Source organism: Chenopodium album, chromosome 1 (assembly GCF_948465745.1).
Source record: "Chenopodium album chromosome 1, dcCheAlbu1.1, whole genome shotgun sequence".
NCBI lineage: Eukaryota > Viridiplantae > Streptophyta > Magnoliopsida > Caryophyllales > Amaranthaceae > Chenopodium > Chenopodium album.
In genome coordinates this window covers 2556164-2572210 of record NC_137834.1, presented here as the reverse complement: position 1 = coordinate 2572210, position 16047 = coordinate 2556164, and the positions used below count along the sequence as shown (strand labels likewise).

Sequence of the window (16047 nt, the reverse complement as noted above, 5' to 3'; positions counted from 1 at the left end):
TTCTACCCGGTTCACCCTTTGGGCTAATCCGGATTCGGGGATCAGTTCTGAGTGGTTAGGTTCCAGTCCCCTCCCAATTGTTGTTGCGGGGGATCGAACACGAGTCCTCCCTACCAAGTGTAGTCCCAATCACCACTACACCAACAACCAATTAGTAAGAAGACGCAGATGATGATGTGTATAGTGTACGTATCTGTATAATAAGTAGGGTCGAGTTGTACAATACAGTTGCGAAAATATCAAAAGAAAAAAAAAGCACATGGAAATATGGAATGGCATCTAATTCTAAAAAAAAATAAAATAAAAATAATACTTGTTATTGCGGCTCCCTAGGTATGATGACATACATGGTGACGTATATCTCCATACATTATGCTGTGGCTCAATCCTCCAAAACCCCCCACCATTTTCTTTGCTCATATCCTTTCCCTATTTTTAATGCTTTGCCATGTATGTAATTATCCTTTTTTTTTCTTTTGATGGTTTCAATTATTGATTAATGCGGTGGAGTGGATTAGATTGAGGCAGGAGTTTTCTTAATTTGCAATTAATTATAGTGATTAAAGGGTAAAGTAGTAATTTTCTAAATCATCGAGGCATTAAGGACTTGTTCTAGCTCTTCGCCTTATTTTAGATTTTTGTTCAAATACAAAAATTTAGATTAAATCAGACTAGGAAAATTTAAATTAGATCATATAAGCTTATTCAACAATGACAAGAAAAATCAGATCAGATTAAACAAATTGATTAGAACCACACTAATTCTTAAAATATTCAGACAAGATCAACTTTTTTGTGGTGAAAAGGACAAGTTCTAATTCATGAGCTTGAATAGCAAAGTTTACAAGAACATAATAATGAGTATTGGTTATATTGGGCCAGCCATATTATAACAGATGAGGAAAGGCTTGAAAATGACACCAACTTCCGGAGTGTTTAAAAGCTGATCTAGAACACTATTTAACGTAGTAAGGAGAAAATATTTGGAACAAGGTCTTTAGATGGTTCCTCCCAGATTTTCTAATTTCTGTGATAGAGTGGGGGTCCAACTCCCGTGTCTTACTGTTTAGAAAAATATACTAACTCCGATTCTTATTACTCGCAACAAAGGGTATTATTTGCGAGACATAAAATATTTATTTGTTGTGAGTGATAACAAAGTGTTATTTCCTGTCTTCCTTTTGTAATAATCACAATACTTTCCTTTTCATATGCTTCGTTATTTTCGTAATACTTGCAAAGTTGCAATACTTCCTTGTTTGATAAGAACCCCCTACTATAATAATTAATAAGTAAATGTTCTTGACATTTAGGAATGTCCACTGTTTAGGGCCTGTTCTCTTACGTTGAAATTCAGTTCAGTTCAGTTCAACTCCTAATTTCCTTCTCTTATAAAATATTCATTCCAGTTAAGTTCAGTTCAGCTCCTAATTTCCTTCTCTTATAAAATATTCATTTCAGTTCAGCTCAGTTCAGTCAATGAGAACAGACCCTTAGATTAGTACTGAAATTCAATCCAAAACAACTTGGTTATTCCGTGTTTTAAAAATCAGATTGAAATTGAATATTTGATGGATTTCACTATTTGCATGGCGTTTGATGCAACCCTTTCACCCCTATATTATAATTCATCCGTTGTATTTTGAAAGCTATACGTTTACTTTTACACTATTTATATACCGTAGTATTTGATTTTGACTAGTTTGATAATGTACGTAGTATAATAAATGAAAATATAGTCATGTAAAATTTTAATTCATCTCGATTTATATTTTATTAATATCAAATTTTAACATATTAGTAATTGTAACCATGTATTGATAAGCATATAATGAGAAGTACATGGTTACAATTACTTCATATAAAATTTCATACTACCTCCATTACGCATTACATGCAACAAAAGGGAAAAATTATGAAATACGGAGTGTAATATATTTTCTTGTTGCGAGTAATGTGGTAATATGTGAATACAAATTTATTTAAAGTAGAAGAACAAAAAGAACAGAGGTGGCATTAAGTATATTAGAATTTAGAACTACTCAACTACCAAACCCTCACATTTAAGTGTTTGACCCATTCACCCTTCAATTGCCCCACACAAGAGGTTGGGCAGGCCAAGCCTAAACCTGAATAATCAGCCCATCAAGTTAGACTGGGCCTTGTTCGGGACATTGGGCTTTCAAACCGGGCAAAAAACTAAAAATGTGTAGAATGCTTGTCCATGGCTCGCCTAAGGCCCATTTTGGTTAGGGCCCTGTTTGGGAGAAAGCTGAAAGCTGAATCTGATTGAATTAGCTGATTTTGACTAGCTGATTTTATTAACTGATTTGACTAACTTATTGTATTAACTGATTATATAAAAGTGTTTGGTAAATAGTTGATAGCTTAAAGGTGATTGAGTATGTGAAATGACCAATAAACTAATTGTGGGGTAGGTAGTTTAGATAGGATTTTAAATCAAATGAGGTTATAAGTGTCATTTCACAATAATTAATGAATAAGCTAATTGAAAAAGCTCCTAAAATGAGCTTTTTCAAAAAGAGCTTATTTAGTGGAATAAGCTCTTTCAATAAGCTTACTACCAAATACTTGTATTAGCTTGTTTGACTAGTCAATCAGCTAAAGCTAGTCAAATAAGCTAATATACCCCCAATAAGCTTACTACCAAACAGGGCCTAGGTCTATTATAAATTATAATAGGTACAATTATCAATATTGTAATGTCAAGCATGTAATGAGTGATGAAAATCGATTCAAGATCTTTGAATTGGGAGGAAAGCTCTAAACACATTAGCTATCCCTCATTCTTCTAAAATAAATTTTTTATTTCACCTAAACCTCTTTCATTTAACTTTTATTTAATTACATATTTGTTTTAATCAATTAATCCCACTATCTTTTTTATTCACTTCATTTACTTATTTATTTTTTTGTTTTTGTTTTTGTAATGTTATATATATTCATCCATGATAAGCCAAACCCTACTTTATATTCTATCCACCTTAGTAAAAACCTTACATGAAGCTTTTATTTAGAGATTATTACTGATTTAATGTATGATTTGATTTGTAAAAACCTCATATCTTTTGAATGCATGTAAAACACGGATTACGTATATACGGTGTATATTATATACGAGTATTGAATATTGACACAAATATTACACAGTATACAAGTATTACTTAATACAAGTACACTTATTATGGATTTGTTTGAAACAAATTGAGAAGTGGGGTATCAAAAACCAAAAGCAAGTTGAGATGGGCCTCAAATAATGGCCTCATTGGGCCTAGTTAGAGACGGACCTAATTTGCAATCTGCTTTTTATTACCTTCAAATTGAAAGGCAATTATTCCATTTACAAGTTTTTAATTGTGTATCAATTACTCAGGAAGTCAGGATGCTTGCAATTTGCATAGTCCTTTAATCTTATTTGTGCAATGATAATGAAATGCTACGTGTTATTTTTCGTGTTAACTATTTAATACTTGAATTTTATTTTTATTCACCCGCTTCACTTAATATTCAACTTAAAATAAACTTGTTATACTTGTAAATTGAATTTGATATAACTTTTTTTTTTTTTTTGGAGTATATCAATCTTTATCAATTATTTAGATACAGTTATTTTTTCAAATTACATTTCTGAATCAGCTTCATTCATTGTTTATTCGTCCAAATGACCATTACTAGTTACTAGAACAAATGCTACCATAGTACCATTTGAAAAGGAGAAAGTAAAAAGTTGCTTAGTAAAGACGGTGGGTACTCACACTACTCAATCTCGTACATTTTAACACTTTAAATAGCTTGTCATGCTAAATTAACTGATTGCCAAAACTAATCAATAAGATGTACAACAATAATATAGCTATCAACTTACGATTTACTATATTTACAAGCTAGTCCCTTTAAAAAAAAAAAAAAAAAAAAAATTAAAAAAAAAAAAAATGCTCTTTTAAAATCTTAAAGAAGAAATGTAGATAAACTTCACCTTTTTGAAAAAAAGAAATAATTCCCCCATATTTGCAATCGAAAAGATAACAACCTGCAAAATAGAAGGAAACGTGGGCCGGTATGCTGTTTCTCAACTCGCCCTGGTTTCTTTTTTTTTTTTTTTCAAATTAAAAAAAAAAAAAAAAATTCAAAAATTGAATTCTTATATTCTGAAAAGGAATATAAAATGAGAAGTTGTTGAGGGTATTATTGGGCAAGTCAAAATAGAATTCCTAAACTCATATTTAAACAGTTAATTTCTGTAACACATTAATTCAAATTCAGAAGAAGAAGAGAGAGAATCAGAATCAGAAAAAAAAAATAACACAGCAGAAGAAAAAAAGAGAAAGATAATACAAAATGGAAGGAGCAGGAGGAATGCAGCATTCTGAGTGTGAAGTAAACTTAGATGATTTACAACAACAAAACGGTGAGTCTCAATCACAACAACAGTATCAAGAATCTCAAAACGACGATTTCTTGGATCAGATGCTGTCAACTATTCCTAACTGTTCTTGGCCTCCAACCCCACATCATGACCTTCCTTCTCCCTCTTCTAATAATCATAATTCCAACAATTCCAATTCAAATCTTTCTCTTAAACCCGGGGATACGCATTCACCTCCAGATGATCATCGATACCCTTTCGACGAGGCGTCTTTGGTATCGAAACTCAGGCAGCAGCAGCATCAACAGCAGATGACAGCTAAGTCATTGCTTCTGCAGCATCAGCAGCAGTTTCTCTTGTCTCGTAGGTCGCCTGCTGATGCTGCTCCTCCTGGGATGTTGCCTATGCCTTTGACTCTTGGTAATACTGATTCTGTTGATCCTTCTTCCTTCAAATCTCAGGTATCTACATGTACTCTATTATTCTCTCTCATTTCATTTATTACCCCGCTTCCTCCGTTTCATACTGTTCTTCTCACTTTGACCGATTTTATTCCCACACAAAAGACAGAACAATATGAAACGGAAGGAGTACATTTATAAGCAGTAATTCGTGTTGTATTTATTAAATGACTAGTTCAATTAAAACGGATAATGAAAGTATTGTATTAATTATTAGGTTGGAGCAGAAGCATCGGTTCAAGCATTGTACAATGGTTTTGTTGGATCTCTTCATGCTAACGCGCAGCCTCTGCCTCCCAATCAGCAGCATTTTCACCCCCCTCCACCTCCTCCTCCTCAGGTCTCATTATTTTTTTCCTGAAGATTTTAAATTTTTTATTTGAATCAAATCTAATGGTTCGTAAATGTTTAATGTAGGGAGGAAATTTGAGCGGAGGACAAAACTTTGGAGGGCAAGGAGCAGGAATGAATCAAGCGCCGCCAGCGAGCGCATCGACAGGAGGGAGTAGTGGTGCCGGCGCCCCTCAAAGGCAGAGGGTTAGGGCTCGTAGAGGCCAGGCCACCGACCCTCATAGCATTGCTGAAAGAGTATGCACACTCTTATCTTATTTTTGTTAAACTTGTACAAGTATTAGACATGTAGCTAGGGCTGTTTTCTAAAATGAAGTAGTGAGCATTTAATTGGCGTAAATGCAATCCACGACGTGTGATTTTGTCGTAAATTGGAAATTCATGACATTAGTTTAGCGCATACTTGTATGTTTTAGGTGTACACGGAGTAGGTTTTAACTTTCGCTTTGATTGACTACATTTCATTTATTATCTAGTACCGAGTACGTGTTTTTGCTTTGTTAACGTTGATTTAAGGTTGGCATTTATTGCAATGCAGCTTCGGAGAGAGAGGATTGCAGAGAGAATGAAAGGTTTACAAGAACTAGTTCCGAATGCAAACAAGGTAACCTCCTCAGCCTCTTACCAAAGTTTTTTTTTTTTTTTAATTAATGTTAGCAGCGCTACCACATTATTGGAAAAGGCAAATAAAATTGTAACACCAAGTATAACATTAGTTACATTACCATATGTGATGGTGAAATGAAAGTAATTTCATTAGTTTCTAATAAAGGAAGGAGAAATACATTTGTATAAGACCGGCTTATCCTTAATTGCCTTTCCATTGGCCCAATGTACCTACATGATGGTCTTATTTAAAAATTTGTAAAGGACAGACTAAGTTAAGCTAAAGATTTGTTCAACAAACTTATCTAGATGGTTACTCCTTACAAGTTCCGAAAGTGTGGAAATGGCCGATGAATCATGTTGGTAGTGAGTAGTGTGACAAGACACGATGAGGGGTTTAGGGCCTTTAGGCCATGGGGGAGAAAGAGATTCTCGTTCATAATTCATGATTGATCATTTATCATCGGGAGAGGTATATTCCTTAGCGGAAAGGGGTAGTCAATGGCTATGTCCAACTCCTAAGCACGATGTTGTTGTTAAGGTCGGTTTTATATTTTAAAAACTGCTGTTGCTGTTGGATATGTGCACAGAAATGGAGCACTGCTTCTGCATGACCCATGAGGTCGTCTGACTATTGTGACTAATATATATATTATTACTAGTAAAAGGGTGTTGGAGTTGCAACTACCTTAGGATATTACTCCATTACAAAAAAATTATCATTATTAATTATGTAGTGTATGATTAAGGATCGATTTACAGTCACTGCATTTAATGGTTAGGGAATAAGAGATGAGACATCGATCTGATTCTTGTGATTACATTAAGCTAAGTCTGCATATGTGTTGGAGACATCTTAAATTTGGACCTCTGACTCGTAATTCTTGTTTTATGTAAACATGATCTACAACAAAGAAGTGATATTATTTTCTATCATTAGTTACATTCTTGTAAATATTAAACTGAATTCCGGGTTTTTTTTTAATTGAATGGCAGACTGACAAGGCCTCTATGCTTGATGAGATAATCGACTATGTCAAGTTTCTCCAGCTCCAAGTCAAGGTCCTCTCTCTCCCTCTCGCTTTCTGTCATCATCTCGCAAACTGGCTTATTTATTGAACTTATATTTATTCATTTTTTTTAACAGAACGAAGTCTAATAAGCTTAATCATCAGACTTAGTTTTTGGATCATGGTTTTTTGCTGCCTTCTTATCTTTGATCTTATCATTGCTCTGTATGTCCACGCATACATTTAACATATCAGCGGAGATTAAAATTTGCATTTATTTACAGTTTTACATGAAAAAAATTGGGAATATACTACTGTGTTACATATCTAAGTTATTGAATAAGTTGATATTTAGATGGCTAATTTCTGAAGTAAAACGACAGTCTAGATTATTGATTATCAAGTTAATACTCAAAAGTATTAAGAAATTACCCTATCAAGATGTTTGTTAAGAGTAAATTTCATTAACGTATGCTAATATTATTGTGGTGTGTGACCCTGGTTGGACAATGATATGGCGGCCTCAGGTACTAAGCATGAGCAGATTAGGCGGTGCAGCTGCTGTAGCTCCACTGGTTGCAGCCTCTGAGGTACCAAAACCTTATTGAGCTTTTTCAATTTGCTGCTTTACTACTCTTCACATATTTTTGGCCCTTTTTCTTTTAACATATTGGTGCTAGGACTTTTCCAAACAGCTTTTGTTATTGTGGTAGAAATTTTCTTCTTACAATAATAGAGAAGTCGTAAAAGTATAAAACAAAAAAGGTTTAGTTCTTAGTACTATTAATCTTTTTGCAGATTCCCTAACCTTCGAATCTTTTTGGATGATTATTGTGAAAGTCATAACTTAGTTACTAGTAAAGGGTGTACATTATTGTTAATAACAAGTCAGTATTCCATGTGTTTTAATAGTGAAAATGTCACGTTATATAGTTGGATATTGGTACTTAATGTGGGTTATGGAACAGGGAGGAGTAGGAGTAGGGCGGAGCAGCAACGCAAACCAGCCAACATCAACAAACGACAGCATGACAATAACGGAACATCAGGTGGCAAAGTTGATGGAGGAAGACATGGGTTCAGCCATGCAGTATCTGCAAGGGAAAGGGCTGTGTCTCATGCCCATCTCCTTAGCTACAGCCATTTCCACAGCAACATCACTCTCCAGGACTCCTCTGCCTCCACCTCGGCCTCACATCAACAACAACGGCAACCACCATGACATCAACAACAACGGCAACCACCACCATGACATAAATCATCATGCCCTTATCCCACCTCTACCGTCAGAAGGAGAGAACAACGGAAATGGTATGAGTATGACTAAGGCTAACCTGACTCCAGACTCTTCGGTCAAGGATCCATCCAACTGATTTCGTAATGTAACCAACTTCATCTTACACACCTACTCACCTACCTTATCACTACTTTTGTTCCATCATTAGTACTTTAATTATGTTATCATAGTTCGGTTTAGACGGCAGGAAAGAAAGGAATAGTAAATTATAGTTTGAGATTTGAGAATCACAAAGGAATGAAGTTGAAAATCAACAACAAAAATAGGACTTTTTTTTTGTGATTCTGTCTACGTCGTATATGCGTAGACTTTTGCTCAAAGATAATCCTAACATCTGCACCATCCGACAAAGCCCAAGATTCCCTACGAAACTTCCCTTTTAATAAACAAAACCTTATCTTTTCTTTTCTCTTTAATGGTTCAATAACAATGTTAAACAATACAAGTACCACCATTTCTTCTGCTAGTATTGTAAGGGTATTTTTCTTTTTATACTATAGTTTTTATTTATATATACTTGGACTGTTGAGTCCTCAGAGGATGAAGCTCTTTGTCTTATTGTAAATATTACACTTAATCTTTCTTTAATCACGAATTTCGGTACTTAACCGGCCTCCATTGCAATTTTTTTTGCAAAGGAGACATGAGTTTATAAAATATGTTGCATTGTTACAGTTTCAATTTGTTAATCATGTAATCATTCATGATGAATGTATAATTAAGTAAATTAACAGGTTGATGATTCTAATATTAACTAGCCTTTTGGCCCGTTCGATACACGGGTTCATATTTAGGTTATTTCATGTGTAGGTATGTTTTTCGGTAGTTGAAACTTTTGATATGAAATACGAAGTTATTGTCTCATTGCTAAAACTTAAAAGGAAAAAAAGAATGAGGGTAGAAGTGGGGAAAAAGATAAAGGAATTTAGTTACATATATATACATGAATATTAAGGGTTTGTTCTGTTCACCTTATTTTCACTTATTTAAGGTTTAATAAGTTCAGATAAGTTCAGTTAAGTTCAGATAAGGGTTAATAAGTTCATATAAGTTCAGGGTTAATAAGTTCTAAATTAACGTTCTCCTCACCTTATTTCCACTTACTTCCTCCGTTTTTTTAATATTGCACCACTTACCTTTTAAGGAAGTTTCACATTTATTGCACCATATCCATTTTAGGAAAAGAAATTTATGTGTTCACACTATAAACACCTAATATACCCTTGCTTTTCAACCCTTACTTTTATTTTGTGCATACAATCACACGGGCAACTTGGTATTTTTACCTTTCTCTCTCATCCTTTTTTCCACTACCAAAAAATTTGTGTCAAACCCTTATGGTGCAATAATAAAAGAACGAAGGAAGTATTATATTTATATAGAGTTATTACTAATCAAGATTGCTTTTCACTTTTTTTTTGTAAAATTTTATGTGTTTTATTAACATGATTTCATATAAGAATAAAGTAACATTTGCATAAAAAATAAAATTAAAGTAACGTTATACTCATAAGTTATGGTAAGACTAGATAAATTTTGCTTATATAAAAGTTAAGCAAATCAACAAGTTTATTATTTTTGTGAAAAAAACAAAGGGAAATTAATGGGAATGAAAGTCAGATCAACGACAAAACCAAAGGAGAATTTTTACTATTTCTAAACTATAAAATAGTAGTGTTGTTATCAAATAATGTCTTATAAGTGTTAATAAGGTCAATTAAGTGAAAATAAGTGTTAATAAGGTGTAATAAGTTCAAATAAGTTCAGATAAGGGTTGATAAGTTCAGATAAGTTCAGTTAAGTTCAGATAAGTTCAGATAAGTAAAAATCAGGTGAATAGAACACACCCTAAATGACATATTGGTTTAAATTATATTTTAAGTCTATTAGTTGAAAAGACAATTTTTGTATAATTCACTTCATATTTTTTTGTGATGTATATTAATTGGTTCAATTTTGTTTTATTATGATGAAAATGAAACACTTCATTTTCTTAATTGAATTTGCAAGTTATAGAATGTATAAAGACTTAAACAAAAAGATTTAAAGGGGTGACATGTATCATATGTGGTAGTGAGTGACTGTGATGACATGTGTCATATGAAAAATTATGGTTTGTGTTTTTAAATACTAAGTATAGATATAGATTTCTTGCTTACAAATTAATAAACGATTGAGAATTTGAGACAAATGAAATTAGCATTGACCTTCTTTTGAAATTAACAGGTTGAGGTTTCTAATCTTTATTTCAATGAATGAATTGTCTAAATTCATAACATTTGACCAAAAACAAGAGTTGCATAATGAAAAGGGCATTGAAGTATTTAGTTGGAAGGACTTGAAGAAGTTTTATAGAAATGGGGAAATGATTTTTGGCACAGATAGAGCTCAATTTTATGTTGCATGGTTAAAATGTGCTAGAGATCCGATTGTGAAGTCCTTATCAACCGTCTTTCAAATGTCATTGAATTCGATGGTATTCTTGAAATCTGCCCCCAAGTGCTGAATTTCACTCTCTTAGTTGGTTTTGTGTAAAAAGTGATGAAAATTTCGCTGTTCATTACCTTGCTAAGCTAATGTCATTTGGTTTTGAATAAATGTGGGTAAATTACTCTCCTACCGAGATTGCTCCTTAGTCCCTATGTAGTAACAAACACTATGCCCCTTGATTAATGCATTAACTCAATTTTCCGCTCAAAAAAGAGGTGGTTATTAAAGAGATTTTTGCGCAAATTAACTTTTTGTATATTAATATATACGAATATATGTTCAAGTGTTTAAAGAGGCTCATGAAGTGACATATGCGAGGAGGTCCAATGCTACTCCACTTGATTACTCAACTAGAGCGCGGCCAAAAAAATGTTCAGCTTGTATTGAGGATGTAATTATCACCCATTTGAGTCTTGTGGCCGTTTACTAATTGAACAAAATATGTTTATGATTACATCAAAGTACTAAATTAGACAGGTGACAAATCTTATTTGGGCATACAAGTAATTCAAATTAGGTTATACTCAGAGGACAAGTCATTTAGTTTTTAATTCAAAGTGATGTTGAGAATTTGAGATGTACTTTTAAGTAATTCAACTAAAAAACACTAATTAGTCACAAAATATTCAATCACATTATATCAATTGAGTTAACTTCATGAATCAAAGCCAAGCTATGCAATTTCTATTAGAGTTTGGGTTTTCAGTTGTAACTCGAACTGATTAATCGAATACGAGTAGTCAGTTTGGTCTCCTGGTATTTTTTTATTCTTCACGGGATCTTGGTAGGTGACAGGTCTAACCACCTTACCGGGCAGGCGGGTGGGTTAGAAGAAGCTTTTTTTATGTTTAGAAGTAACAGAGTTCGCATGCACTAAGCTTTTGAGCATTGCTTCATTTCCTATTCTGCATGTTGCAATGCTGCAGCAGCTTATATTGTATGCCTGCTTTGAGTATCACTTAAAAACAGTAAATGATCTCCTAACAATCCTAAAAGTCCTAGAGTAGAAAAATAAGCCTCTAATTCATTCCAGATCCAATAACCTCTCACCAAAACTAGCAGAGAAACTAAGGTCCTGAGTTAGCTTAAACAGTACTATCACAAAATTGCAGTAATGCATACTTTAAAAATTGCCTTGTGCATTTGTAGTGCCAGAAACCTGTTCTTGAGCTGAAGCAAATATCTAACATCGTGCTCTAAAACAATCAACGAAATAGATTTTAAGAATCTGAAGAAGCAACACAGAAAAAACTGTATAAACTTGCAGCATCTTAATTGAATTCATCTTGCAACACTATAAAGCACCAGGTAGGAACCTAGACAGGGCTACATTTGTCATATTGTCTTAAGAAAAAAATTCAATTCACAAATAGATTAGTTCAAATAAGTCTTAAGACAAGTTTGGATAAGGATTTTGTGTGTCATGATCTGCAAAAAAGAAACCACTATATGACGTATAGGTGGCCGATTCCTAGTAGGGACAAGTGAAAGCAATGTACAAAGATGACCTTAGATCAAATAGGATAACTCTTTGATCCTATGCTTCGGAGAGTAGTACTTCTATGGGAGAAGAAGAGTGGATTCTTTTGACTTTCACTTATACGATTCAGAAACCACTATATAAGAAGAGTGGAATAACATCTACTCTCTCTTATATGCATATATTATTCAGTTTGATCTTTCACTTTAATTATTGACCATCCTATTATATTCCTACTCTCTTATCAAAGACTGCATCCTTTTTATTAGCTGGGCCTTTCTAAGTGAGCCATCTGTCAGTACAATTTTAGACGGCTCCCAGTCAATTTCTCAACGAGTTACAGCAATCTCAAAGAAATCATATTAACATATACGATTATACAAATACAATTAATGCCACTAAGAGGAACAGAATTATAAGTCAAGTTCCCCACATGATCTTCATCTATCCCGAATATAAGAAGGCCAGTGTCAAACTGATTAACGTGTCAATCTCCCTTAGATCAATTAACTTGTGACCACTATTACTCCTAATGACCAAAATCAATCATCTAATCACATTAAAGACATAGCTAAAAATAAAAAACTCTTGCTTCCTTCTATTCCGCTGAACTAATACAGGTTGTTATAATTGACAAGACAACATTCAATTGCTGTCCAAAATGACTAGTCCTTCTCAGGAGTCATGTCATTTACATTTCAAAAATGAAAAAAAACACACTTGTTTTCCATGTGGAATGAGAGTCATGCCAATAAGTTTACCTTTTTTTTAATTTAAAATATATATATATAAATAAAAAAGAAAACAGGGAATGAAAGTTCATAATGAGACTAAGAGTTGGTTAAATATATAGTCATGCAAAGGAATTAGTACATAAGTTCCTAAATGTTAATCAGAGATGTAACATCATTAGCCAATCAGCAAATTAACTTGCCCAGTTCAGCTCAGAAGTTAGGGTCATTGGTTGGGTTGTTGAATTTCATCCCCACTGTTCTATCTTCACTATGGTCAGCAATTATGTGGTGGTGCAAAGCCAATACCCTTTCTCTATCCACTCCTCTGAAAGCGACAAAGAATTTAAAGGGATTGCTAAGGCCAATTTATATAAGAAAAGACTCCCCCATGGTAAAGTGTATTACACCCTCTTAATAACATAAGTACATCCAACAGTCAATGAAAGTCTCAAATAGAGAGAGAGATTGTGCATATCCAGCCATAAAGTCATAGAATTGATTCCAGTCCATTAATTCAGAATCACTAAAATCTAAGAGGATGCTGATTTATGTGGCAAACAATCAGATTCTGTTAAACCACAAAGCAACATTTAGTATAAATGACAATTTCTGCCTACACACAACATGTATAAATTCAAGTGAAGCTGAGGCGCTTTAAACAGCTGTGTTAGAGGAAGAGAGTCCCTGCACGAGGATGCAGAGTCAATTTCAGGCAGCCAAGGATGACTTGCCTACAGTTCTCTATAGGTTTTCTATGCACAAGATAGCCTATTCTATGTAAAGATAAAGCCAAAGATAATCCACATTATATGCCCACCCAAGTGCCTTCGATGAAAAGAGTTATCATAGTACATCCTTAAGTGAGATTTTGGAGGCAGGTCATCCTTGGCTACCCTGACAGACTCTAATCTCTCATGCTGGAACTCCTTTTCCAAGCTCTTCAAGCACTTTGTTCATCTTTTTCTAGCTAATGCAATGATGCAGTATTAAGCATCAGGTAAGAAATCAAGGTATATCATTCAAGATGCATTTATAGCTTAATTATGTGTACTATCAAATGCATAAATGAGTTTAAATAAGCATCTACTTTCCCGCCTCATCCATTCTACCTGCTATAAGACAGGAAGCATGAACCATGTACACAGGTATGTGGTCCAGTGACATGACAAATACAGCATAAATTTCTTTTTCCTGTTGACCCCTATTTGTATTCGCAATTTCACAAGCCTGACCAAAAAATATCACACACACAATAGCATCTGTGCAATATTCATCACATGAATAGGTAAAATCATATAAACAAGACCATTTGTATAGACTATATAAGCAGTACTAGTACAATTACAATGCACCAAGTTTCAACACATGACACAAAATTAACTTATTCACACCTCAGCTCATGTGCTACATTCATAATCTATAGAGGACATATAATAGAGCAAGGGCATCGAGAGAAGGCTTAACATCAGACAAACTAACCATCGCCATATTAGCTTCAGCTGGTTAATGCAAAACTTCTCTCTACCCAATGTGGAGGATCCATCACAGCACAAGGATCTGATTTCTCAAAGTCGGCAACCTACAATAAAGGCAGTAAGCAAAAAAAAAAAAATCAAGTTTTACTCCACAAAACTGATTGTACGATAGTTAAAAGCACCAGAAGCTACAAATGAAAAAAGTCAAAAATGAATGTCAATTATAAGGTTTTAGTGATTTTAACACCTTTTCTCCACATCTAGGGCAATAGTGATACTTATGCCAGAGGCAATCCATGGAAGGGCAGAGGAAGCAAAATCCGAGCATCATCGGCATCATGCAACCAATAAAAGCCGCAAGACTAGGTTTTGACCTGGATTGCATTTTCAAATTAGAAAATTAGGGATCTTGGGATTAATAGCCCAGATAGCATTGATCATGCAATGATCAGCTAATAATGATTACTAATAAAAACATGCTAAACTACATTAATGCATATAAATTCATACACAAGTATTTTCATATGAAATCACCAAAGGTAGCTTAAAATCACCAAGATTAACTTTGATATGATTGACATAAGATGATAAACTGGTAGAAACGCAATCAACAAAGAATCAAATTTTAGTGGCATCTGGAATTACAATGGTTTGCATATCCAAGAATCACAAGAAAATGTATCAATGACAAATGGTCATAGTTTTTCAATGCACAATTCTATCAAATTAAAATAAAATCGTGGGTAATACAACAATTAAATTGACTTAAGCTAATTTCCCTAAACAACACTACTGATTAACCTAAAGATTACAAGAAAGTAGTAGAATTTCATATAAAAGGGGCAAATCAATCCCTATCTTAATCCCCAATTGAGCTTAATCTGACATAAATCAAACCAATTAAAAAAAAAAAAAAAAAAAAAAAAAAAAAAAAAAAAACCCAAGAATCTAAATAATTGAAAGAACATAAAATGGAGCAAATGGAGGAGAGAGAAAGAGACTAACTTGACGGAAGTAACAGAAGAATGAGAGCAGAAAACGCAGGAAAAAGGAGCAGGGGTATCTCTGTAAAAAGTCTGGTGAATAGGGGCACCTTTAGGATCATCAAAGATGGCGTTGGGAGGAAGAGTTCCTCTTTGATAAGGGTTTTCTGCGACATAATAATACTGCGGCGGTTGTGATGGGAGCGGCGGGTGAGGTTGCGGCTGATACATGGTTGCCGGCGGCGGATGTCCGGCGTTGTACGGAATTCCGAGCACTGGTTCTTCATCTTTATTACCCATTAATTTTACCAGAAGGTGAGAATAAGGAGAAATTCGGAAATGGGACGTTTGATTTGGGTGAATGAATATTATGGGAGTGAAGATCGATTTGTCGTGGGAAGGAGTGAATATGAATTTGGGACGCGCTTTTGAAATTTCTACGCCGGCAGAATTTTTTTATTTTTTATTTTCCTGATGTTTAACAACAAAGAGTGGTCAATGTGGACATGTAGATGCTTGCTTGGTTAATGGTTGGTTACTTCTTGATCATCATATCTTCATGTTTATTTTTCTTATATTTCTAGATTTTTTTTTTTTTTTTTAAAACATCTTATATTTCTAGATTTTAAACTAATGATATATGGTCAATATGGACTATTGGACTAACATGTAATAATTTTGGATTAAAGGATAGTAGGAGTACTTTTCATTGGGGACGGAATGAATGATATCATTCACAAAGATTTCACATTAAGGGCGTGTTCGGCAAAATA

At 33.9% G+C, this 16047-nt stretch overlaps 2 protein-coding genes across 2 annotated transcripts; one reads left to right on the top strand and one right to left on the bottom strand.

Moving 5' to 3' along the window:
- Positions 1-4194: 4194 nt before the first annotated feature.
- On the top strand, positions 4195-8783 carry LOC145628959 (bHLH transcription factor RHL1-like). The gene is made up of 7 exons (XM_081681443.1): positions 4195-4848; positions 5066-5188; positions 5266-5436; positions 5738-5803; positions 6802-6867; positions 7343-7405; positions 7784-8783. Exons 1-7 carry the CDS (start codon positions 4360-4362, stop codon positions 8186-8188), a joined length of 1383 nt encoding a protein of 460 aa, XP_081537569.1. The 5' UTR covers positions 4195-4359; the 3' UTR covers positions 8189-8783.
- Positions 8784-14107: 5324 nt separating this feature from the next.
- LOC145639932 (GSH-induced LITAF domain protein-like) lies at positions 14108-15799 on the bottom strand. Its single transcript, XM_081691252.1, has 3 exons — positions 15297-15799; positions 14539-14665; positions 14108-14395 (listed from the first exon to the last, which is right to left on the bottom strand). Exons 1-3 carry the CDS (start codon positions 15572-15574, stop codon positions 14312-14314), a joined length of 489 nt encoding a protein of 162 aa, XP_081547378.1. The 5' UTR covers positions 15575-15799; the 3' UTR covers positions 14108-14311.
- Positions 15800-16047: the final 248 nt, after the last annotated feature.

Excerpts from the sequence above, each read along its gene's own strand:
- LOC145628959 (XM_081681443.1), top strand. The coding sequence starts at position 4,360 with ATGGAAGGAGCAGGAGGAATGCAGCATTCTGAGTGTGAAGTAAACTTA. Across the intron at positions 5,437-5,737 it reads CTCATAGCATTGCTGAAAGA|CTTCGGAGAGAGAGGATTGC; the intron begins GTATGCACACTC and ends ATTGCAATGCAG. Across the intron at positions 7,406-7,783 it reads CACTGGTTGCAGCCTCTGAG|GGAGGAGTAGGAGTAGGGCG; the intron begins GTACCAAAACCT and ends GTTATGGAACAG.
- LOC145639932 (XM_081691252.1), bottom strand. The coding sequence starts at position 15,574 with ATGGGTAATAAAGATGAAGAACCAGTGCTCGGAATTCCGTACAACGCC. Across the intron at positions 14,666-15,296 it reads TCTTCTGTTACTTCCGTCAA|GTCAAAACCTAGTCTTGCGG; the intron begins GTTAGTCTCTTT and ends AATGCAATCCAG. Across the intron at positions 14,396-14,538 it reads GCCCTAGATGTGGAGAAAAG|GTTGCCGACTTTGAGAAATC; the intron begins GTGTTAAAATCA and ends CCTTTATTGTAG.